This window comes from Cavia porcellus, unplaced genomic scaffold (genome assembly GCF_034190915.1).
Source record: "Cavia porcellus strain 051 isolate PalLab524CR breed Dunkin Hartley unplaced genomic scaffold, mCavPor4.1 scaffold_7, whole genome shotgun sequence".
NCBI lineage: Eukaryota > Metazoa > Chordata > Mammalia > Rodentia > Caviidae > Cavia > Cavia porcellus.
In genome coordinates this window covers 37,612,832-37,636,569 of record NW_026947490.1, presented here as the reverse complement: position 1 = coordinate 37,636,569, position 23,738 = coordinate 37,612,832, and the positions used below count along the sequence as shown (strand labels likewise).

Below are 23,738 nucleotides of genomic sequence, written 5' to 3'. Positions count from 1 at the left end.
AAAAGAGAAATCTAAGAATAATTTGTCTTCTTCCCAGGAACAATGTGGGTGCCTCATAAAAGTGTTCTCAGAGCCCATAAAAAGTTCTCGAACTCAATCCACAACTCAAGAAGCCTAGAAGCCAAATTAGGGAAGACAGCTACATTTTTACATTATTCCTCCTAAGGCACCAAATGACCTCAATTATATCCCCCACTCACCCATAAATTATTTATTGTCTTGAAGACATCTCACACAGTAAATAGAACTCCAAGACTGAAGTAACTTAAATGAAGATTTTATTATTACAAAAATCAAAATAATATAAGCAGGTAGTTTCCAGGTTGGTGACTCAAGAGGCTGGAAAGAAATCCAGTCAGAAGAGCTCTTCCTGACAAGCTGCCCAAACACACTTAAGTGGGTCTTCAGTATTATCTAGATCAAGTTCAAGCCCTAACTTGCAGAACAGGAATGAAAGCTCAGATCCATCATCACTTCATCCAGTAAAAGGGAAGTATAGGTCAGTTCCTCTGTCAAGCTGGAATGGTGATTGCTGCACTATAGACTGCAAGTGTGGAAGTCCTATGTTCTCTTCCTCAAAACATGACAAATGGCAAGACCTCTGCACAAGTTAGAAAGTTAAACACAGCTGCTTTAAGCTTTATGGAATGGAAGTAAAAAGAATTCTCCCCATGACGTCATCACAGCTTGAGGGCTCAATTGAGATTGACAGCTCTTACATGCTTTGCTCCAGAGTAACGACAGTAAAAGGAATGAGTGTTCCATAAACAGTTAAGGTCTTTCTCTAGTGTGAATTCTTTGGTGTTTAGTGAGAACAGATTTGGAGCTGAAGGATTTCCCACATTCACTACACTGGTAAGGTCCTTTTCCAGTATGAATTTGCTGGTGCTGAATGAGGTCAGAAGTTTGGCTAAATGACTTCCCACATTCACTGCACTCATAAGGCCTTTCTCTGGTGTGAACTCTTATGTGTTTAAAGAGGTTATATTTATACCTAAAGGATTTTTCACATTCTTTGCACTTAAAAGGCCTATCTTCACTGTGAACTCTCTCATGCTTCCTAAGGCTGGAGCTACGGCTAAAAGTTTTCCCACATTCTCCACACACATAAGGCCTTTCCCCTGTGTGGACTTTCCAATGTGAACTGAAGCTGGACCTGTCCTTAAAAGACTTCCCACACTCAGTACACTTATAAGGCCTCTCTCCAGTGTGAAGTCTTTGGTGGTGAAGGAGGTTGGATCTTTGGATAAAGGATTTCCCACACTCACTGCACTCATGAGGCCTTTCTCCAGTGTGTACCCTCTGATGGTGTACGAGGCTGAGGTTCCAGCTAAAAGATTTCCCACATTCACTGCATTTGTAAGGCTTTTCTCCAGTGTGAACAGTCTGATGTACAGCGAGGTTGGATCTTCGGCTAAATGCTTTCCCACATTCCCCACACTCATAAGGCCTTTCTCCAGTGTGAACTTTCCTATGTTTTCTGAGGCTGTCTATCTGACGGAAGGATTTCCCACATTCATCACACTCATAAGGCTTTTCTCCAGTGTGAACAGTCTGATGTAGAATGAGGTTGGATCTTTGGCTAAACAATTTCCCACATTCACCACACTCATAAGGCCTTTCTCCAGTATGAACTTTCTTATGTTTGTTGAGGCTGTACATCTGACGGAAGGATTTCCCACATTCATTACACTCATGAGGCCTTTCTCCAGTGTGAATTCTCTGATGGATAATGAAGCGGCAATAGTAGGTAAAGAATTTTCCACACTCACTGCATTTATAAGGCCTGTCTTCACTGTGGATTCTCTGGTGCTGAATTAGATTTCTTCTTAGTGTACAGATTTTCCCACACTTGTTGCACTCAAAAAGCCTTTTCCTGGTTAGGACTCCCTGGTCCTGAACCAATGTGTTTGTGTCACTGAAGGTTTTATTGCATTTTCCTGAGTTATGATGACTTTTCCCACTGTGAAAGGCCATCTGGTAGTTACTTGGTTTCTTTCCTGTGTGAATGGCTTGTGGACAGGGAAATCTCATGCGGGCCAGGAAGCTCTTCTCAACTCCTTTGCAAGTAAAAGGTCTCCCTGACACATGGACCATGCAGCTCTTTATAAATGAGTGTCTGTCCACAAAGCTTCCAAAGGATGCCTCTTTAAGGTGCTGCCTTTGGTGCTGGCGAAGATTATTCATGAAGTAGAATTGTTTCCCACAGCTGTATGGTTTTTTCCGACAGTGTGTTTCATGGTGCTGAGCCAAACACAGCATCTCTCCCAAAACCAGGCCACAAATTTCATAAGTGTAGGCATTCTGGGAAGATAAGCCTTCTTTTAGAGTCATGACCCGTGACAAGTCCACATAAAGACCCAACTCAGAAGGTGCCACCTCATCATCCACTCCACATGAACAACCTGAAAGCAAAAAAGTAACAATGAAGTACATATTGCATTTATTAGGAGAGGTCAACACAATCACAAAACCATATCTGATACAGGAAATAATCAGTGCATGGAGCTGTTTTCTGGCAAAGGGAGCTGGGCTTAGATCATGGAAGCAGCTGCTCTACAAAACAGGACCCTTAAGGTTATAGAGGACAGCAGGCCTTCTTCCCAGACTCAAGACTAAGGAGGAGGCATGGCCCAAGGTAAGAGGCTTGTTCTAAAACTCATTTCCTTGTACACTGTTTTTAGCAAAATAGTATCAGCGGTTGATATGTGATGCTATAAACTGTAGATCCAGGCTCCCTACATAATACAACTATACTTTTGGGACACAACAAAAGCACTGTTAGGTGGAAATATATCTTGTTAAATATATCAAAAAGATTCATCAATCTACCTTAACATCCTAAGGACCTACAGAGGAAAAAATTAAACACAAAACTAATAAAGAAAGAAATAGGTGACAAAATAAGTATAACACAAAAAATATGAAACAAATCAAGGAAACTGAAAGGTGGTTCTTTGAAATTGTTGCCAAAATTGATAAATCCTTAAATAAATTAAGAAAAACTGGCAGAATCAAATCACTAAAATTAGAAATAAAAGTGGGGGAATTACTACCAGTACTACAGAAATACAAAGCACCATAACATAGTACTAAAATTATTGCATAACAATTGGCAAATTCCCAGGTACACAAAACCTAAGACTAGGTAATAAAGAAATAGAAAAATTGAATATAGTCACATATACCAGGGAGACTAGATCAATAATCAAATAAACTGATCAAAAAAGAAATGCCTTGGGTCTGGTGGCTTTACTGGTGAATTAAACTAAAACACTTAATGAAAAACTAACACCTGTCCTTTATGCTCTCCTGAACAATAACATGAACACGTCCAAACACACTGTAGAAAGTCAACAATACTTTGATTCCAAAGCAAAAACACACTACTTTTGATGATAAATGTAAAAATTATCCACAAAATACTATGAAATACCTACATTATACACTACATTAAAGAGATTATGCACCATTACCATAGGGAATTTACACTGGGAATAGATGCAAGCTTCAACCTAAGAAAACCAATTAAAAGAAAAAGCAAACAAAAAAATACATAATTATACTAATTGTTGAAAGACCAAAAACTTCCTGGAAGAGCAAAAATAAGACAAGAATGTCTGCATCATGTAATATTTGAAGATCTGGGCATGATAATTAGGCAAAAAAAAGAAAATAGATCACAATGGAAAAAAAATTCTGTTCACATGTGACATGCAGAAACCTTAAAGAGTGTACAAAAAAAAAAATCACCTACTACAGCCCATAAATTCAGCAAACAGATGCAAAAACACACAAAAATTAGTTGCAATGGTTACAGAAATTCTACAGGGATAAGGAGTGGTCCAGGACTCAGGTGTGGAGGGTAACATACAACAGTTAACATAAACTCTCAGTGGGCTGTGAGCCAACTGCCCTTCCCCATCCGCAAAGTCGTGAACCTGCATGGTATATCCTGCACTGAGAGGTAGGTAGGGACAGAAGACACCTAGAAGACAGAGAAGGAAGAGGAGAAGAGAAAAAGAGGAAGAAGGAAAAGAAAAGACCATAGATTTCTCCCTCAGCCTACAATGGCCCTTAATGTGCAGGGAGGTAGGGAGGCAGGGATCACCCCAGAACAGGTCATCAGCAGTGTCATGGGGTTTGGGACAGCCTTCCCAAAACATAAACATAATGAGAAGTATAACAAAGTCTTAGATTTAGGGTACAAGAAGATACCCCTGGTGGAATCGAGTGTTTAGTAACCAATCACACCTATGGTAGAAATATACTCAGCAGCTACCCAGATTCTAACAGATGGCATGACTGGCTGCTGCGCAGAATTTTTGTTTCAGAAAGTTAGAAAACTTGCAGCAATGGTAGGTGGTGGATTTCTTCCCCTACAGACTGCCAGTCTCAGTAGCTATTTCTAGATCAAATGGGAGAGTTGAAAAAGATGTAAGCAAAGAAAAAGGCAAGATTTAGAAACCAGCAAATAAAGCAGTAACTGAAATCAATAATGTAATAAAAAAATTAACAGAATTTATCAAACAGAACACTGTGCTAACCAGTGGATTTGTGGGAGGGTTTTGCCTAGCCTTGCATCTTAAGTACATGAATGATCCTTCCTAGTGGATCCAACTGTGAGAAGAGAGTAGCAACAGGGTGACCTCACAGCAGCATACGCCACCAGTCTCCAGAGTAAGGGGAAACAAATCACTGAATGATACCAAATTCAGAACTTAGCATTTAGATTTGAAGCTTGACAAACAAATATCTGCTACAAAACAACCTGTGTGGTATTCAGATAAGAGGATTCTTGAACAACACAAAGTTTTCAACTTTTTAAAACAAAATCTGCATTTGTTTAGAAACTAGACAGTAAAATACCACTATTAGATATGGATATGAGAAGAAAATATCTGATCTCCCAATGAAATATTACCCTTTTTCATTTAACTAAGATGCTCTCTATACCTTATAGTATAGTGTCAATAGTTAAAAATTTGTCTAATAGTTTCAGAAATAAGGCTGACTTTAAGACATGTTTGCAATAAATATGAAGAGCTGTAATGTCCTTTTGGGAAGGCATTAAAAATAGAACTTATAAGATAACAGATTCTGCTGATATAGGTGGTTTTCTCCTTCCATTTCTTCCTTGCATTACTTTTCAAAAAAGGCTGTTCTAAGGAAATACAACATGTTTAAAGCTTTTTCCTTTTTTGCACCTGCAGTTTTAAAACTATCTTCGCATGTGTTACCTTCTAATTTTTGTATCTTCTTATACTAGCAGCCTGGGCAGAACATATAGCATACATATAGTTGGGTCATTGATTCGTTTTATTAAGGTACTGAAAGTACCTTTATTGTCTAAAATCTTAATTACCTTGGCCTCTTTTTACTGTCTAAAGAATTGACTTTCTATGTAACCATGAAATCGTAGCTAAAAGAGACTCTCTGAGACCTTGACCAAATCTGAGAGTAAGTACTATGACTTCCAGACTTTTGGCAGCATTGTGTTTCCTGAACACTAGGACAATTTACTTGTTTCTCAGGGTCAACATCACATCCTCGGTCTTTTTACTTCAAACCTTTCCAGATTGTTAATTTTACCCCACAGAATTCTACATTAGAATTGAGAAAGGGAACAACATGGATTGGAGTCTTCAGATTGGAAAGACTGCAGATAGTGTACTGAGACCATGTTTGTTTGCTAGAAGTTTCCACATTACATATATTGTGTGTGTTATAAGCAAGTGACATTTCATACTTTGGTTATAGTGCTTCTGCTTTCATTTTCCTAAGCCACCTTAAAATTCAGAATGTGCATTCCATGTTTATTTCCTTCATTTATTCTCATTAGTACCTCAGATACAATGCTGTAGGAAGCAGCTGAAGCTGGAGATTGATCACGTGTGAGGCTGAAGCAAGGCCAGCCCAGAAAACACAAAGAGACCAAAACCAGCTATGTAAACAAGCTGTTCAAGCACCAAGAAGGCAAGGGGCCCAGGCCTGTCAGACAAACAAGTTGCTAGGCAGTGGGGTTGAAACTGACATTCTTCTTTGAAGGGTATATATGTGCTACAGTGGTTGAGCAGTTCTTTTCCTCCAATCAGGAGGATAAGGGTTCCACTTGACCCCAGCTTTGTCTCTACTTTATTTTTCTCATCCTCTCGCAGTCCTTAACCCCAAGAACCTCAGGAGTTTCACTTGGTCATGACATATGGCACCAGAACACGGATAGGGTAAGAGATTGAGGGGGAGGAGGACACTTCTCACATGCATGCAACTTAGGAGAAGAAATGCATTGGTAAGGTCAATAGTCATCACTGGAGTGATATTGCCTTCATCAATGTAAAGATGGGGGTACTGAAACTCCTTTATTCTCTAGGGCCAATTATAAACATGCTTGAGAGAAACCCCCTCCTCTGAAAACAAAACAAAAAAAAAAAAGAGGTATATTGATTATATCAGCTGTCTAACTATGAGACAAACTTATCCAAAAGAATCACAAATGTATAAGGATGTGTTTGTTTTATGCTTGACTCCAGTATTTATGTTCCTTCTCTGGATCTGGATGAGACAGGGTCTTAATCTTAAGCTTCCTGAGACAACTATAAAGAAACTGGTTCCAAATACTGTTTCAGAATACAGCCTTAGGCAGGAAAAACGTGGCAGCATGACTTCCACCCAGGTAACTTTAACTGAGCCACAAGCGGCAACTCCTGCTTTTTTAGCTCCAACAAAAGTTGTTGCATCAGAGGTTGGAACTTTCACCTCTCAGGAAGTAGAGCCCTTCTGTCTGTCTCCTTTGCAGTTAGCACTAAAGGAAGCCAGACAGGCAGGGGAAAACATCTACCCAGTTTCAGAACTAAGAGTCACCAATAATCTGGGGCAAGTAATATGCCATCATTAGGCTGTACCATTTAAGTCATAAAAAGAATTAAAAAACACTACCTCTACCTATGGCCCTACAGCCCCATTTACCTTGGGTTTCATAGAGCTCCTAGGATAGCAAGTTATGGCCCCAAATGATTGGAAAGGCATAGGTAAAACATGTTTAATTCCAGGGGATTATTTGTTGTGGAATGGAATTTTTCTTGAATTGTGCACAGTTCAGGCCACCACAATACTGCTCAGAACAGTGTCATGGTTTATGTTGGTAGCCCCCAGGCCTGATACATTTACATTATGCATCTGTGATTGTTTATTGTATAGTGCTTGGATTGATGGTGTCAGTGCTACACCCACATAGAGAAGGAGACAGGATGTGATGTAATGGCAGGAAAAAGGCATGTCTTGCTCTTCTGCCGGTTTCAGCTTGTTCTTTTGCAGCCACCATAAAAGGCGACCCTGCAATGCCATCTTGCCTTGGAGCCAATTGAGTATAAACTAAAACCTCTCAAAACTGTAAAAAATAAATCATTCCTTCCCAACCTGGGCATCACATATTTTGCCTCAGCAATGAGTAAAAAGTAGTAAGACAGAATTTGGTACCAAGAGTGGGGTTGTTGCTGTGACTATACCTGACCGTGCTTTTCTAGAGGCTTTGGAAATGGCTTGTGGGCAGAGTTTATAAAGGTTCCACACATGTTGCCTAGATGCATAGAGCTGGAACAGCTTAGGTTGTTCTATACAGGTGGTTCTGTTTAGAGCTCAGGAGACCAGAAGGCTGATAGAAATCCTCATAGTAAAGACCAGGCTTGGGAGGTTCTGCTGGGAAAAAGAACTGAATTGGTTGTTGGACTCCCCATGATGTGCGTTATGGCTTGGCAGAAAGTTTGTCTGCATTTTGCTCATGCCCAGAGACTTTGCCTGAGACTGAGACTAAGGGCAATGGAATGATTAATCTAACAAAGGAAATTTCAAGGCAGTCAAATGTTGAGGCCTGTGGCATGGCTATTATTGGTTGCTTTTAGCCAACTTTATGTTGCAAATCAAGAGCAAAGAGCACAGCAGGATAATTTACAACTCTGAATTTGGCCAAAAGGAAAACTCCAGTAAAGCTGTAGATTGTAAAGACAGAGTTGAGACTCTGATTGCTAAAAAACAGATCAATAAGAAAGATGGCCCCCGGGCACCCCAGGAAGAAGCAGGTCTCCACTCTTTATAGTCTCAAAACTGTAAAAGTGAAAGAATTTGCTCAGAGGAGAAAGGTACAGAGACCATGCCCCAAAATGGCAACAGAGGCCACATGAGGTTCCAAAATGGCAACAACACAGAAAAGCTTTTCTTCACAATCAGGTTCACACAGCCCAATGATCCAGGAAATCATCCCCTACAGCCAAGAGAGAGAAAAGCCTTGCTAGTGCTCCAGCTGGCAGCAAACCCTTGGCAGCATCCACATGGCGCTGATTTTAGGTGCAAGAAAAATGCACAAATTCTGAGGGTAAAATGACTTACACCTTAATTGCAAAGGGCCTGGGAGGTCAATCAGTGTGCCCCTGAGAGGGCAATTTGTAAAGATGTAAGGGTAAAGCCAAAGGTACAGTGGAGACCCCAAAAGTTTAAAAAAGCCAAAAATGTGGATCATCCAAGTAAAGCTGCAAAAAGTGAGCAGAGAGGGTTTAAGAGAGAAGCTGCGGGAGCTGATATCCCTGCAAGTGCCATGGCGGGGGTGGGGGGAGGGGGAATCACCCAAGCATTTTGGAGCTTGCAATCAGATTGCTTCAAATGCTGAGCATAAAACTCTAGGACTTATTGTTCACCCTGCTGGATGTCAGACTTGCTTTGATTCCAATGCTTTATATTCCCGTTTGTAACTTTTAGAATGGTAATGTTGATCTTGTACCTTTGCATTTCAGAAATATTTAAACTTGTTTCATTTGTACAGGGGGTTATAAAGAGTTCGCCATAGATCTTGGAGGAGACTTGAGACTTAAGACTTCTCAGCAATGCTGAAAATGTTAGGACTTTGGCAACTCTTGGAGATGGACTAAATGTCTTTTATATAAAGGATGTACATGAGTCCTGGGGTCTACAGGTGGAATGTCATGGTTTATGTTGGCGGCCCCAAGCTTTATGCGTTTGCATTATGCATCTGTGACTGGTTCACTGTATAGTGCTTGGATTGATGGTGTCAGTGCTACACCCACATAGAGGTGGAGCCAGGATGTGATGTAATGGCAGAAAAAAGGTATGTCTTGCTCACTTGCCGGTTTTGGCTTGCTGTTTTGCAGTCACCATAAATTGCGACCCCACCATGCCATCCTGCCTTGAGGCCAACTGAGCATAAACTAAAACCTCCAAAAACTATAAAAAATAAACCTTTCCTTTCCCAACTTGGGCATCACAATGTATTTGTCTCAGCAACAAATAAAAAGTAACTAAGACACATAGCTACTACAAAAGACATGTTGATTGGGGAAGGTGTCTTTGCTGCTATACGCAGTCAGCTTGCTTTTGATATGCAAGCATATGAGCAAGTTAGAATAGAAGCAAGGAAAGCCTGGAGGCAGCTCCTTTTAAGGGGTGACACGTCCCTGGATTTGACTTCTATTCCTCAGGGTGCAGAGGAACCATTTCAGGATTTTGTGGCACATTTATAGCAAGCTAGTGAAAGAATTATAGGTGACAAAGAAGCAAACAAATTAACAGTTCAACAACTAGCTTTTGAAAATGCAAATAAATGGTGTAAAAAGCATTAGGAGCCCACAAAAAGCAGGCTATGCAGTCTCAGAGGATTCAGATACTGGCCCCTCTTATGTACAGGGAGCTGCTTTGGCAACAGCTCTCACTCAGTTTGTAAACCCACTGCCTAAAGAAAAGTGAAAGGACAGGGTTATTTGTTTTTGTTGCAGAGGGGCAAGGACATCTTGCTCGAAATTGTTCTGCGGCTGCACCCATAGCAACAGCACAGCCATTATCTGTCTCTTCTGTAAAATCTCCTATCTGTGCAAAATGTCCATAAAGATATCATTGGGAAAGTAATTGTAGATCAAAAATATATGTGGAAAGCCAGCCCATTTCAGGAAACTTCCAATGGGACCTACCTCGGCCCCACCAAACAATGGAGGTGCCTTCCTCAATTCTTCCTCAGCCTCACTTTCTGCTGCCAAGCATGTCTCTGACCTTTGGCAAGCCTCAAAAAACTGCAGAGGCTTGGACCTCAGTTCCTCCTCCAAATTCATATTAACTCCTGAAATGGGACCCCAAGCTATACCTACTGGAGTCTATGGGCTTCTGTCTCAAGGAATAGTGGGTCAGTTACTAGGTCATAGCAGTCTCACATTAAAACATCTTCAGGTTTTGCCAGGTGTCACTGATGCTGACTACATAGGAGAAATTAAAGTCATGGTTCAAACTACTCAAAACACAGTTCAAATTACACCCAGTTCTCATATTGTCCAATTGGTTATTCTTCCCTTGAAAAAAATTGGAAAATCTATAAATAGGGAAAGGGGTCTAAGAACTTTGGGTCTTCTAATACTTATTAGATTCAACAGATTAAGCAGGATCATCCTGAGAGGGAACTGATCATTGAAGGAAAGGCATTTAAAGGGCTTTTAGACACTGGAGCAGATTCTTCTGCTATTGCCCAAAGGCACTGGCCATTGGCATGGCCTCTGTTTGTGGCAACTACAGATCTACAGGGTGTGGGCAGTGTTTCTCACCCTAGGAGAAATGCTAGATTGTTAACCCGAAGGGATGCAGGTCATTCTGGATATTTCTCACCTTACGTCCTTCCCCATATACCAGTTAATTTATGGGGTCATGATGTGTTACAGGATAGGGGGGCATTTCTGGTTAGCCCTAACTCTTTGGTGGCTCATCAGATGTTACAAAAAGGTCTTCTCACCACTCAAGGGCTTGGTAAAAACAATCAAGGAAGGAGAGAACCAATAAATAAAAAAAAAAACCAAAAACATTTTGGCAGAGAATATTCAGCTTCAAATTTTTAGGGGAGGGGGCTTGATCTCTTCTCCAATCCCACGGACAGGATCCAGGATAACTTGGATATCTGATGACCCTGTTTGGGTTGATCAATGGCCCCTGACTCAGGAGAAGCTTGTAGCAGTTCATTCACTGGTTAATGCACAAACAATGGCAGGACATCTAGAACCCTTGGAATACCCCAGTTTTCATAACAAAAAAGAAGTCAGGAAAATGGAGACTATTACAAGATTTGCAGGCTGTTAATAAAACCAGGGAACCTATGGGAGCTCTTCAACCCAGATTGCCTAGTCACGTAGCTAGTCCTTTGCATTTTTCTCTCATGCTGACTGATTTTAAAAGACTGCTTCTTTACTATTGCCCTTCATCCTCAAGATAAGAAACGTCTTGCCTTTAGTCTACCTTCTATTAATCATCAGGCCCCAAGGTGCTGCTTCCAAAGGTATTGTCTGCCACAAGGAATGGCAAATAGTCCGACTATATGCCAAGAGTTTGTGACTGTAGCTGTTTAGTTAGTCAGTCAGGCTTATCCATCTATTTACTCATTACACGGATGACATACTATTGACTCATGAATCTTTATCCACTTTGCACAAAGTATTTATCCAACTGGGCAATGCCCTTCATAGTGCCGACCTAGTTGTAGTCCCTGAGAAGATACAAACCATGGTGCCTTCCTCATATTTGGCTTGCGTCATCCAGCAAAGTCACATTGTGTACCAAACTGTTCAGGTTCAAGCTAATCAGCTTGTGACCTTATCTGATTTTCAGACTTTATTTGGTAATATTAATTGGTTCCACCTAGGGTCCCTCCTGACACCCTCAAAGGGGACCCAGCCTCCACATCTTCAAGGACAGTCTCATCACAGGCTTAAGTTGCCTTGGACAAGGTCAATCTGGCTCTAATGCCCAACTTTCTAGAGTTGACCCAGCTTTGCCCGTGTTTAATTATCCTCCCTACTCAATGTATACACACTATAGAGTCCTTTGGCAATCTCAGGGACCTTTACAATGGCTACTCTTGCCACATACCCCACACAAAACCATTACTCCCTACTATGAGGTTGTGGCAGATGGCACATGGGCAAACACATGCTGCATGTTGGGTGTGAGATGCAAATTACCACTGTTTCCTTTTCTTCCATCCAACCACAGTGGCTATGGCAATTTTCATCCTCTTGGCAATCTGCACTGGCTAACTTCCCTGGTAATATTGTCATTATCCTCCAGATAAATTAATTCAATTTGCTTCCCTCACTCCCTTTGTCCTTCCTTCAAAAGTAAGTTCATTCCCCATAGTAGGAGCTCTCTCTGTTTTCACAGACAGGTTATCATCAGGCAAAGGAGGTTATGTGATGGCCTCCTCTTCCCAAATACAGGATACAGATTTCTCTTCCGCACAAAAGACTGAATTACAAGCCATCATATGGGCCTTGCAAGATCACCCACCCATTCCAATTAACCTCTGTTCAGACAGTGTCTACAGTGGTGTGATGTGCCACATTGAAACTGCCACAATACACACTAGTCAAGATCTTTCTCATTTATTTCACACACTCCAACTCACCATTCCATCACGCCATGTTCCTTGTTTTATTTGCCATTTATACTCCCATTCCCAATTACTAGGGCCTCTCATCAAGGGAAACAATGCAATAGACAGATTGCTGGCTACTGTCACTGTTGGCCCCTCAGAGGCCATTCAACAGGCTTCTGCCTCCCATGCCACCTGCCATCAGAAGGCTTCTGCCTTGCGCAAACAGTTCCATTTGACCCAAGAACAGGCTAGACAAGTTGTAAAACAATGCTCCTCATATATAACACATCTTCCCTCACTCTCCATGGGCATTAATCCCTGAAACTTACACGTCAATCGTCTCTGAAGGATGGATGTCACCCACATTTCTGAATTTGGCTCCCTATGCTGGGTCCATGTATCAGTGGACACTTTCTTGGGATTTATCTTTGCTTCTGCTCACACTGGTGAAGTGGCTAAACATGTCACTGCTCACTGCTTGGATGCCTTTAGTGCCCTAGGTTGCCCGCAGGCACTTAAGACTGACAACAGCCCAGCTTATACAAGTGCTGCCTTCCAAATGTTTTGTAGAACTTTTCATGTTTCCCTTACCACAGGAATTCCTTATAATCCTCAAGGTCAAGGGATTCAATGACAAAAACAAAAAGGTGAAGCTTTTCTTACATTTACACCTCACGATAAACTTCACTTGGCAGTATAAACTATTAATTTTTAAATTCTACTAAGGATGGTATTATAGCAGCAGAAAGACAATTTAAACAGTTAAAGAAAAAGGAGTTAGGAAGGGTCCTTTGGAAGAATCTTCATACAGGACATTGGAGAGATCCCAGCCCACTACTCACTGGGGTAGAGGGTGTGCTTGTATCTTTCCAGAGAATGCTGAGGAGCCTATCTGGGTGTCAGAGTGTACTGTCTGGATATATCATGGACCCATACCCAGAGAAGGAGTTAATTCCACCTCTCAAGAAACAGATGCTCAGTCCTATGACAGTGATGCCTTGGCAACCATGCCATGACCCATAGAAAAGGATGAACCTAAAACCAACCTTAATTGACCCAACATGCCCAGAAGATGGTAACAAAAAATAAAAATTGGTCCAAATAGATGATAGAAGTGCATGCTAAGTCCTATAACAAAAATGGTAATTATAGGTAAGATTTTGCCTTTTTCAAATTCTTTGATAAGAGATCTCTGCTAATTGATGTACAACAAATCTGACTAGTCTATTTAAAATCACGAATTTTACAATTATAAAACTTTGGTGTAATTCTATTTGGCTAAAATATATTTGAGTGCACTCCGACTGTGTAAGATGTTTTCAGTCTGCCTGTCTATCTGTTTGTCCAGTCTGTTAAGCTGTCGTTGGAAGTCACTGAGCTAGTGATCACTCACATGTGTGGAGCCAATAGCACAAGAACTGTATAGCAGTGCCCAAGTGGCACAGGGTGCCTGAGAAATGCCCTGAGGGCATGAGGTGCTGGAGGTGACAGGTGTTTCAACTCCGAAAACATGGGGTGTAAGAAGTGAGCTAGTTCAGCAAAGGGGTGTGAAATAGCCCCCAGGAGGAAGACAGGAAGAATATGGCAGATAGATAACAATAGCTACAGAGGCTCTCTGAGATAGCCAGCTTAGAATCCAGGAAATGGTGCAGTGTGGGGAGTCCTAAGCAGGGGGAGATATACCCTGCCAACACAGGAACGAATTAAGCTGAGAGAAACCAACTGGAAATGCAATCCCGGTGCTATCACCAGAACAGATAAAAATCTCAGCACCGAAGCTGGAACCCAAGCCTCTGGAAACCACTATTTGAATTTCCTGCCGCAGCTGCTGCATCTGAATCGGCACAGCAGATATAGAGACACAAAAGCTCTGAGAGCAGGAATCAGCAAACTGAATTGAGAGTAGAGCTGGTGGGGAACCCTGCACTGACCTGCAGTAAGTGAGAGGAATGGGGACCCTTCCACAGACGAGGAGGCTCCAACAGAGGACATTCTGGGACTGGGCAGACTAGCCGGAAAAGGATGCTGCAGTGACTTCAGTGGCATATTCCCCTCTCAAGTGGGATTGGTGGAGAGCGCCTGACCTGGGTGATGCCGTGAACTAAACCCAGTAGGCTAGCCCAAACCAAGTCCCTGTGCCTGGCGGTGCACCCTAGCAGTGAAGCCTTCAGTAGGTTGACCTGGAGGGGCGGGACCAGCAGAGGCTGCCCAGGTCTGTGTCTCCCCAGTACACTGTAATGGGAGGGAACACCTAGCCGGTGCAATTCAAACAAACTGTAACCCACAAAGAGTGAACCTGGGCCACCTATATACGCCTGTAGGGAAGGAACAAAAAATATGAGAAGAGGAGGCAACAAGAAAGGGTCCTTGGCCCCCAATCCTGAGAACACTGATCCAGGAAAGGTAAATGCAAAGGAAAATGAGGACAGAAAATATGCAATATCAGACACAGCCCCAACAGACATAAAGCGATATCTCCAGAGCCTCATAGACGAGTTCAAAAGTGAAGTATTTAATGAAGTAAAGCAAGATATAAGTAGAATAGTTAGAGAAATGTTAAGCACTGCCCAAGAAAAAACAGATGGTGGAATGGAAGAACAGAAAAAGCGGGGAGAATTGTTTGATGGACAAAATAGAGAAAACATAGAATAAATGAGGTAGGTTCAAAGAGATTACCAGGAAACTAAAAACTCTATTGAAAGCTGGCATAACAGCTTGAAAGAAACTAAGGATAGATTATCTGAACTGGAGGACAGATTTGTAATGTGGGAGCATGAAAGGAAAAACTTCTTAAAAATAACAGAAACAAACAGCAATACAAAGACTAGAAGATGATAAGAAGATCTATAACTTAAGAATTAAGAACATAAAGGAAGAAGTAGGGACACAAACAAATGAACTACAAAGGCGATTCACAGAAATAATCCAGGAGAATTTTCTTAATTTAGCAAAAGGTAAAGATACTCAGATATATGAAGCATACAGGACTCCAGTCACCTACAACCCAAACAGAGCTACACCCAGGCATATAATAATCAAATACCAAATAAGAACAGAATATTAAAAGCCATCAGAGACAAGAAACAGATCATTTACAAGGGAACACCCATCAGAATTACAGCAGACTTCTCCCGCACAAACCATCAAATCACGAAGAGCATGGAGCAAAATAATTCAAGCTTTGAAAGATAATAACCTCCAGCCAAGATTGATATACCCTGCACAACTGTCCCTAGAAATTAATGGAGAAACAATGTGCTTCCAGGATAAAGAGGAACTAGGGGAATATGCAACCATCAATTCAACTCTACAGAGAATACTGCAGGACATTCTAAAAGAGAAAAATAACAAGATTCCAAAAACAGTAACAGAGAGGCCACAATGAATGGAGCAGAAAGTGAAATGAAGAAGACAAACTGACAACTAATGACGGAAAAAGAGCTCAACAGAAATGAGGCAGAGAAGGTTGGATATAATTTCTAATATAGATGGCCTAGATACCCTAACTTCAGAGAAAAAATAGAGAATAGCAGGCAGAGTGGATCAAGAGCCAGGGTCCACTGAGAGGCTCTTTCTAGAAAAATAATTAACCTGAAGAAGGTAATATGGACCAAAATCAAACATGAGAAAATGGAACTCGATGTGATAGGGAACCAGAGAGTAACAGGGATAACTAGACCAGTATATATGGATAGGTTGAACAGACAGGCTTTAAGAAATGAAGAAATATAACTAGAAATCCAGCCCAGGAGTGAGAAAGTTCAAAAAAAGTAAACAGCAGATTGCTCCCCAATACAAAACCATGAGTGTTTGGGACACTCAATAATACACAGTTCATTCTAGGGGAGTAAAAGGGAGAAATAGTCCTAAAAAAAACAGCAGAAGATATAGCTAATAGTGTATCAGGAATTAAAACCCCTATTACTCGCACCACTGTGCTTGGTTGGAACTTGTTCTTTCCTAGTTTGTATATAAGCATTGGATCTGAGGGGTACGGATGGCTGTCCACAGCATAGGGGACATCTTTAATTCCCTATTAACTCAATCAGGATCCATGTATGACTTATATTGTTATATCATGACTGATCTTAGTTAAATCTGACTTGTTTGATTGCTGCTTATTATTGACAAGATTTTATTCAAAACTTGTAAGGTTGATGGCAACAACTACACTGAAAATGACAATGATTCACTAAGACATCCATTCTGATTTGATTACTACCTGTTTTTGTAGCTCTGTAGTATCTATAAAGTTGTATTTCTGTTAAGTACTGATATGCTCAATTATACTTTATCTGATGATATGGCCAATTCTGTTGATAACAAGAAACAGCACAGTGACCAGGATAGAACTCCCTTTACAGCAGATTTATATGTTTTAGTTTTATATGTCTATAGGAAAAAGTTTAGCTCTGTTCTGCTTTGTTGTTTTTCCCTCTAACATAGAAAGACAGAAATACATGTTAAGACTCAAGCTTATGTAAAACCTATAAACAGTTTATGAGCACTCATCTGATGACACATGATGAAATGAACAAAAACTTTCAAAGAAAGAAAGTGGCACTGCAGTACCCAATCCTGATTCTGGAGTGTTATGATGTGAAATCCAGCAATATTATTAATCTTTGTTCAGAAGGATTTTAATCTAATACGCTCTGTTAGGTCTCAACATGAAAGAAGATACGGATAAACGCGTACATGTTTACGTGTATAGGATTGATAGCCATAATACTTAGTTTTTGTTGGATAGATGAACAGAACTGTTTGCAGTCTCCCTGGTTGAAATCCCATTTATATGTTCCACTTGTGTACCTTGAACAACTATTTATAGGGGGACAATATGTATACATCAGCTAGTGATTTATTACTATTTCTTTTCTTTGAAAGTATGTACTATTTCTGCCCGTTTTCTATCTTGTTTTGTCTTTTTTTAAATTAAAAAAGAAAGAAAGAAATAGCCCCCAGGAACTTGGAGAGTTCTTGTGGACACTGACAACTCTGCATTTGTTTTTATGTCTGTTTGAATCTGTATAGATCATCTGTACATGTTTGTCCATTTGTCCGTTTGTCTGTTTGTGAACAGCTGTTCTTTTTACTTTGAGATCAGCAATTTTCCTTTTCTTTTATAGATCATTTAACTAAGGTTTATTTGCATTACAGAATTAAAAAACATGCTTCCACCTGGGTTCCAAGTTAGTCAAAATGATGCTAAAGTCAGTTGTGTAAATGTAATGTACATTGTTGCTTATCATTACTTGAAAGTCTCTCATTGTTCAAAAATATGTTAAAAGTTATGACTAGAGTTTTCTTAACAAAAAATTATTCTAAAAATGATTAAACATAAATTCCTTGGGGGTGGCATTGTTGGACAAGACTTCAACTAATGAATAAGAAAATGGCTACCTGGTAACATTTACCAGCTCTTGTTCATTGACTGGAGGCCCAAGTGATCTCCATAGCCTTAGGGGAGACACCCCAACTAAAGTTATATAAATATTACTGTAATATGTTCACACTGGTCATCATTAAAAGAAATACTGCAAAAGGTTTTTGATTTAAAAAGTGCCCATACAAAGTTTCATATGGTTATGACAAATGATTTTTAACCTCATGGTATATTCACGTATTCATGCTTCCAGATAAACAGGTCTTCAAACAAAATGTAAAATAGAGATTATTTATGGTGATAAAATTTTGGTTCAGATTCAGACCTCTGCCTTCAACAAGTGCTTATGAGATCTATATCCCACTAAATGTCAACAAGTTAGATAAAATCTTCACGTATTAGATAGGGATGACTGACGAAAAGGGAGAAATTCGATGTCAAAATGAAAATCAAGTGTCTTACAAAATGTCATCATTCATTCTATGCTACAATGTATATGTTTGATTTCTAATGTTCTAGGTAGAATATGTAGCTGTTTGTTAATACTCTACAGGTATTCGAACGTTAAAACAGCCAAGGTTGTTAAAAAATAATGGTTCTAGTTTATGTTGTAAGATGTTTAATATTTAGGTAAGATAATAATGCATCTAAGTACATTGTACTGCTATCAATCTTTTCTTCTGGATGTTCAACAACTGAGGTTTGGAGGCCAACAAACGGACAGACAGATGGGCTAAGAGGACACCCAATAGTTTGGGCCTAGCCCTCCAAAAAATGAGGACCCAGAATGTAAGAGAATCTCTGTTGCACCATCCTATACTTGGTCAGTCTCTGGTCTTCTGATCAAGAAGACTGTGAGACCATTGAGGAAAATGATGATCAGTGTGTAGTGTGCCTATGGAGGGTCACCAGGAGCAAAAATCTCCCAAACCTTCACAGAAAGCAACTTAGTCAAGCAATGGCTGTGACTCACCTGAATGACTGACACTGACAGAAGAACTAATAGATGCTATAGCTGGTTCCAAGGTATTCCTGAGGAGACCTAACTGACCTTGATAGATAACAAAAAATGATTGTTTTAAAAACAGGTCTCAACTGAACCTGGTCTTGAACATCCTGCAGAAAATATAGAACTACAAGAGGTATATAAAACAATGTTAAAGTAATATATTATAAAAGAAATTCAAATCACTAATAGCTTTTGACAATTGATAGCTGCACTGGTAGCTGACTACTGTCACAGATTAATGGAATCTTAATCTTTAGACTGCATTTAAAATAAAAAGATCTTCTACAGAGCTCTCCAACACAGCTCCCCCAGCTTCAACTGATCACCCATCTTGGGCAACAACAAAACAAAAAAGGGATATATAAGGAGCCATTGAAGCTGGGGATTCATCACATGTGTAGAGCCAGCCCAGAAAACACAGAGACCAAAACTTGTTCCAGCACCAAGAAGACAAGGGGCCCAGACCTGCCAGGCAAAGGGGTTGAAACTGACATTCCTTGAATACAAATACAGTGCAGTGATGCTGCACTGGTTGAGCAGTTCCTTTCCTTCCATGAGGAGGATAAGGGCTCCACTTGACCCCAGCTTTGTCTTTTCTTTATTTTTTATTCATCCTCTCACAGTCCTTAACCCAAGAACCTCAGGAGCCACACTGGGTCGTGGCAGAATCCTAAATAAAACTCACTTTCTTAATATGAAAAAATAAAAACAGTTGCTATAAACTATAATAGCATCAGAAAGAATAGGATACCAAGGAAAAAACAGGTGCTATAAAAACTATAAATATACCCAAAAGAACTAAAGAAAAATAAAGAACAAAAAAATATCACATATACATGGATTGTACTAGTTAATGTTATTAAGATGTCTATAGTACCCCCAAAGTGATCTATGGATGAATAAAACATTAATTCAAAACCAAATGGTAATTTTCCTTTTTGGAAAATAGAAAAATAGACCCTAAAATTCACATCAAGGGTCACTGAATAACTAAAATAGTCAAAATTGTACTGTAAGTGGCAATTGACTGTTGTATTTCTGGAAAGACAGACACATTGGTCAATAATGGAATACAGAGTCCAGAAATAAACTCTCAAATGTCTGGCCAATAATTTTCAACAAAGGGGACCAGGACTGAAAGGACTTTCTAATACATTAAAGCTAGGAAAGATGTCTACATGCAAAAGAACACAGCTGAAACTTGACTTCATATATAATAATTATTTCAAAATGGACCAAGATGGGAAGGAACCAAGATGGGCACACTTACAGTCCTAGCACTTAGGGTATCACTTTAACCCAAGATCAGCCACATGGGTCAACTGTGTCTTAACACAATTAGCAAAACCTAATCTTGAAAAAGTGAAACAAAACAGATAAAAGAATTGCACGTTAAAGCTAAAATTGTAGAACTCTTAGAAGACAATTGGAAAAAAGCTTTATGACATGTCCTTGTCAAGGATTTCTTCAAATGATGCAAAGGCAATAAAAAAAAAGCAAGCAAACAAGATTACTGTTGGGGAATGGTTGAAATTAGAGATCACTCACATGTGTGGGGCTAAACGCCAGTTCCACAAACATACAGCACTTGAGATGAGCCATGTAAACAAACTGTTCCAGCTCTGAGAACACAGAGCCAGAGGCACACCAAGCAAATAAGTTGCTACACAGAAGGGTGTCACGTGAATGTATACATAAACGTACTGAAATTATTGGGAAGTTCTTTTCTCACATCAGGAAACAGTGCTCCACTTGACCTTCGCTTTCTGAATTCTGACTCCTGTCTTTACTTTTTTTTTTTTTTAAATCGGTACCGGGGATCAAACTCACAACCACACGCTTGCAAGTCAGGCGCTTATGCCGCTGAGCTAAATCCCCAGCCACCTGTCTTTACTTTTTCATCCTCCAGCATCTGCTGCCCAGAAAGTCTGGGAGCTGTGCTAAACATGGCAGACTTTATTATTAAAACAAATTGTGTAGATAAAAGGATACTGTCAACTAAAAGGCAAACCACAGAAGGGAGTACACATTTGCAAATCAAACAGTTTTGATCCATAGCATATCTGATCAAACCCTACAGATAATTCCAAAAACTTGACAATAATAAACCAAATTTAAAAATAGGCAAGGGATTGGAATAGAAATTTTTCTGAAGACATAAAAAGGGCCAATAGCTCATCTCACTCAGTATCACAAATCAACAGAAAAAGCCAAATCTCACACTTAATGAGGCACTATCATACACCATCTGGATGGTAATTAACCACAATAAAATAACTGTGGACAAGATTACGGACAAAATGGAACTCCTTGTGCATCACAAGGTAACCCATGGTACAATGAAATAAAAAAGTACAATGAAATAAAATATAATTAAAAATAGAATTACAATGTGATCCACCAATTCCACTTTTGCATATGTTATACGGTCAAAGAAACAAAAACGGAACATGTAGAGGTATTTGTGCACCCATAGCCACAGTACCATTACTTACAACATTGTAAATGTAGAATCAATGCCAGCATGGATGATGGACAAATATCATACCATTACATCCGTGTGATGGAATATTAGCTTCAAACTGAAAGGACACAGAGCCCCACAATATAGGATCCTGAAAATACTATGCTAAGTGTCATGGTTTATGTTTATGCCCCCAGGCCTCATGAGTTTGCATTGTGCATTTGTGATGGTTCATTGTCTAGGGTTTGGCTTGATGGTGTCAGTGCTCCACCCACATAGGGGTGGAGCCAGGATGTGATGTAATGGCAGGAAGAAGGTGTGTCTTGCTCTTTGCTGGTTCCTGCTTGTTGTTTGCAGCCACCATGAACTGTGGCCCAGCCATGCCCGCCTACCTTGGAGCCAACTAAGTGTGGACTGAAACCTCCAAAAACCATAAGAAATAAACCTTTCTTTTCCCAACTTGGGTTTCAGGTATTTTGTCTCAGCAACGAGTAAAAACTAACTAAAACAGTAAGTATTTAAACAAGCCAGATGCATAAGAACCATTGTCTGCTTCCACTCATATAAGGTACTTAGGTCAAAAAGGTACAGAGATAAAAAGAATACTGTGAGGACTGCCAGGGGATAAAGGCAATCACTGTTTAATAGATTGTTTCAATTTTGCAAGAGGAAAAAAATTATGAATGGTGGTGACAGCGAATGTACTAAATGTACTAAATTCCACTAAAGTGTACACTTACAATGATGAAAGTGATAAACTTTGTTATACATTTTACCACACACACAAAAAGAACAAATGGCACCTTAGAGGAAGTCTTTCCAACAACAATCTGTATCAAACAGACAACATCAGTGACATTTTACAGCATAGTTGTGAATGGATAAATGTCAGGTATAGGAAGGGAGAAACACTTGGGTGCATGGACTTAGTTACCAGACTCGGCAAAGATAAGTTGGATGAGATCTCTTAGGCTCACTACAATACTACTGATCCTGAATCTGTACCTTGGGGCTCTGGAGCAGCAGGTACTGTAATGAGAGCACAACGGGCATGCACCAGGGCCACAGCACCTACCCAGAGAACTGAGGAAAGCGTAAGTGCCCATGATCCAGATCCCAAGACAAAACTGCTCCTAAGGATGAGAAAGGCAGAATCTAACACACAGGACAAGAATGGGCACACACAACTTACCCAGAGAAGACATTAGTGCCAAGTTCTCCAGCATCACCTCAAGGTACAGGTGCCTCTGGGCCTCATCAAGAAGATCCCACTCCTCCCAAGAGAAATACACAGCCACATCTTCAAAAGTGACACTAACCTGGCAAGATAGAAACTGATGAAACCACTGTTGCTCACAAAGACTCACAATCCTCATCCCATCCATCCACCCTTAAAACCCACTTCCTCCCAAGATCCCCAAATCTGAGGAGACACTATACTCTGCTGTCCTTAGTACCAGCTCTCTATGTTCATTCACTCCGTTTTCCATTCTGTAATCAGACAGAACCTTTCAACACCTGGTAAAAGATAACCTCTCTCCTCTAATCCCCAATTCTCACTGCCACCACAGTTGATGCCCAATTTCACAGGCACTCCTTCCAAGCCATCCTCCTGTCTCTTCTCCGGAGTTTAGAGCCAACCAAAAGGACCATAGTTCCCTAAAGGCTTCACCTCCAAAGAGTTCAGTATGCTGCTGTCTGCACAACTGCGAGAAGCTCTTTCTTTGGTGATCCTAAATGGCAGCTCCTTGGAGTACAAATACGGGTCCCTGACCCTGGTGACTCTCCAGTATCCAGTCACCAGATATCTGAAGAAAATGTGGGCGGTGGTCTGAAGCAGTGGGCGACTGACACACCCTCCACTTACCTGAGCAGATTTTAGCAACTCAGTAGCCATAGGAACTGCGGGAACAACCGGACTGAAGAGGCATGTGACTATGGGATGCTCCTTGAACCCATTGCTGCCCTGGAGCCAGGTAACTGGGCTCAAGTAGGCTCTCCAGTCCTGGACCTCGGTGCCCAGACTGACTTGCGTCAACTGTGTGGCCCCGAAAAGCACGCATATGACCCCATGTCACTGTTCCCACCCTCTCCTCCGCTGAGCGGCCCTCGGTGACTCTGTGACCCCTACTCAATCCCTGTCTCCGCGGCCCCAGGTCCCAGATCGAGGCGGCTGCTCCCCACTCTCCCGCAGCTGGGGTCCGCGCAGGGACCACGCGGGGCTAGGCCCCAGGTCTTCCCGGAGGGGAAGCTGGTCTCACCTGGGCTGGGCTGTTCGGCGCAGCTGCCGCCATCTACTCAGAGGCTCCCGGGTCGGGCACCACTGGTCGAGAGCTGCGACGCCCCGCGATCAAGCCCGTCAGTCACTGCGTGTCAACGCCGGTCACCAGAATCCTGGCTGGGGAACCGACATGAGCCCGCTCGCAATGACCGCCCCGCAGACGCCGGAAGTCCCGCCCCCAAAACGACG

General features: G+C 40.9%; 1 protein-coding gene and 1 pseudogene across 3 annotated transcripts; one reads left to right on the top strand and one right to left on the bottom strand.

The window, feature by feature from the left end:
* Positions 1-261: 261 nt before the first annotated feature.
* LOC106028244 (zinc finger protein 211-like) lies at positions 262-23,711 on the bottom strand. Of its 3 annotated transcripts, none has more exons than XM_013155431.3 (3): positions 23,530-23,711; positions 22,461-22,587; positions 262-2,405 (listed from the first exon to the last, which is right to left on the bottom strand). In XM_013155431.3, exons 1-3 carry the CDS (start codon positions 23,560-23,562, stop codon positions 772-774), a joined length of 1,794 nt encoding a protein of 597 aa, XP_013010885.1. In that variant the 5' UTR covers positions 23,563-23,711; the 3' UTR covers positions 262-771. The 3 variants fall into 3 exon arrangements, with proteins under 3 accessions (XP_013010885.1, XP_063108385.1, XP_013010888.1); XM_063252315.1 differs by having other exon boundaries at positions 22,461-22,582; positions 23,530-23,699; XM_013155434.3 differs by lacking the exon at positions 22,461-22,587 and having other exon boundaries at positions 23,530-23,670.
* On the top strand, positions 4,257-4,611 carry LOC111757558 (FUN14 domain-containing protein 1-like; annotated as a pseudogene).
* Positions 23,712-23,738: the final 27 nt, after the last annotated feature.

Excerpts from the sequence above, each read along its gene's own strand:
- LOC106028244 (XM_013155431.3), bottom strand. The coding sequence starts at position 23,562 with ATGGCGGCAGCTGCGCCGAACAGCCCAGCCCAG. Across the intron at positions 22,588-23,529 it reads CGCCGAACAGCCCAGCCCAG|GTTAGTGTCACTTTTGAAGA; the intron begins GTGAGACCAGCT and ends CTATCTTGCCAG. Across the intron at positions 2,406-22,460 it reads GGCACTAATGTCTTCTCTGG|GTTGTTCATGTGGAGTGGAT; the intron begins GTAAGTTGTGTG and ends TTTTGCTTTCAG.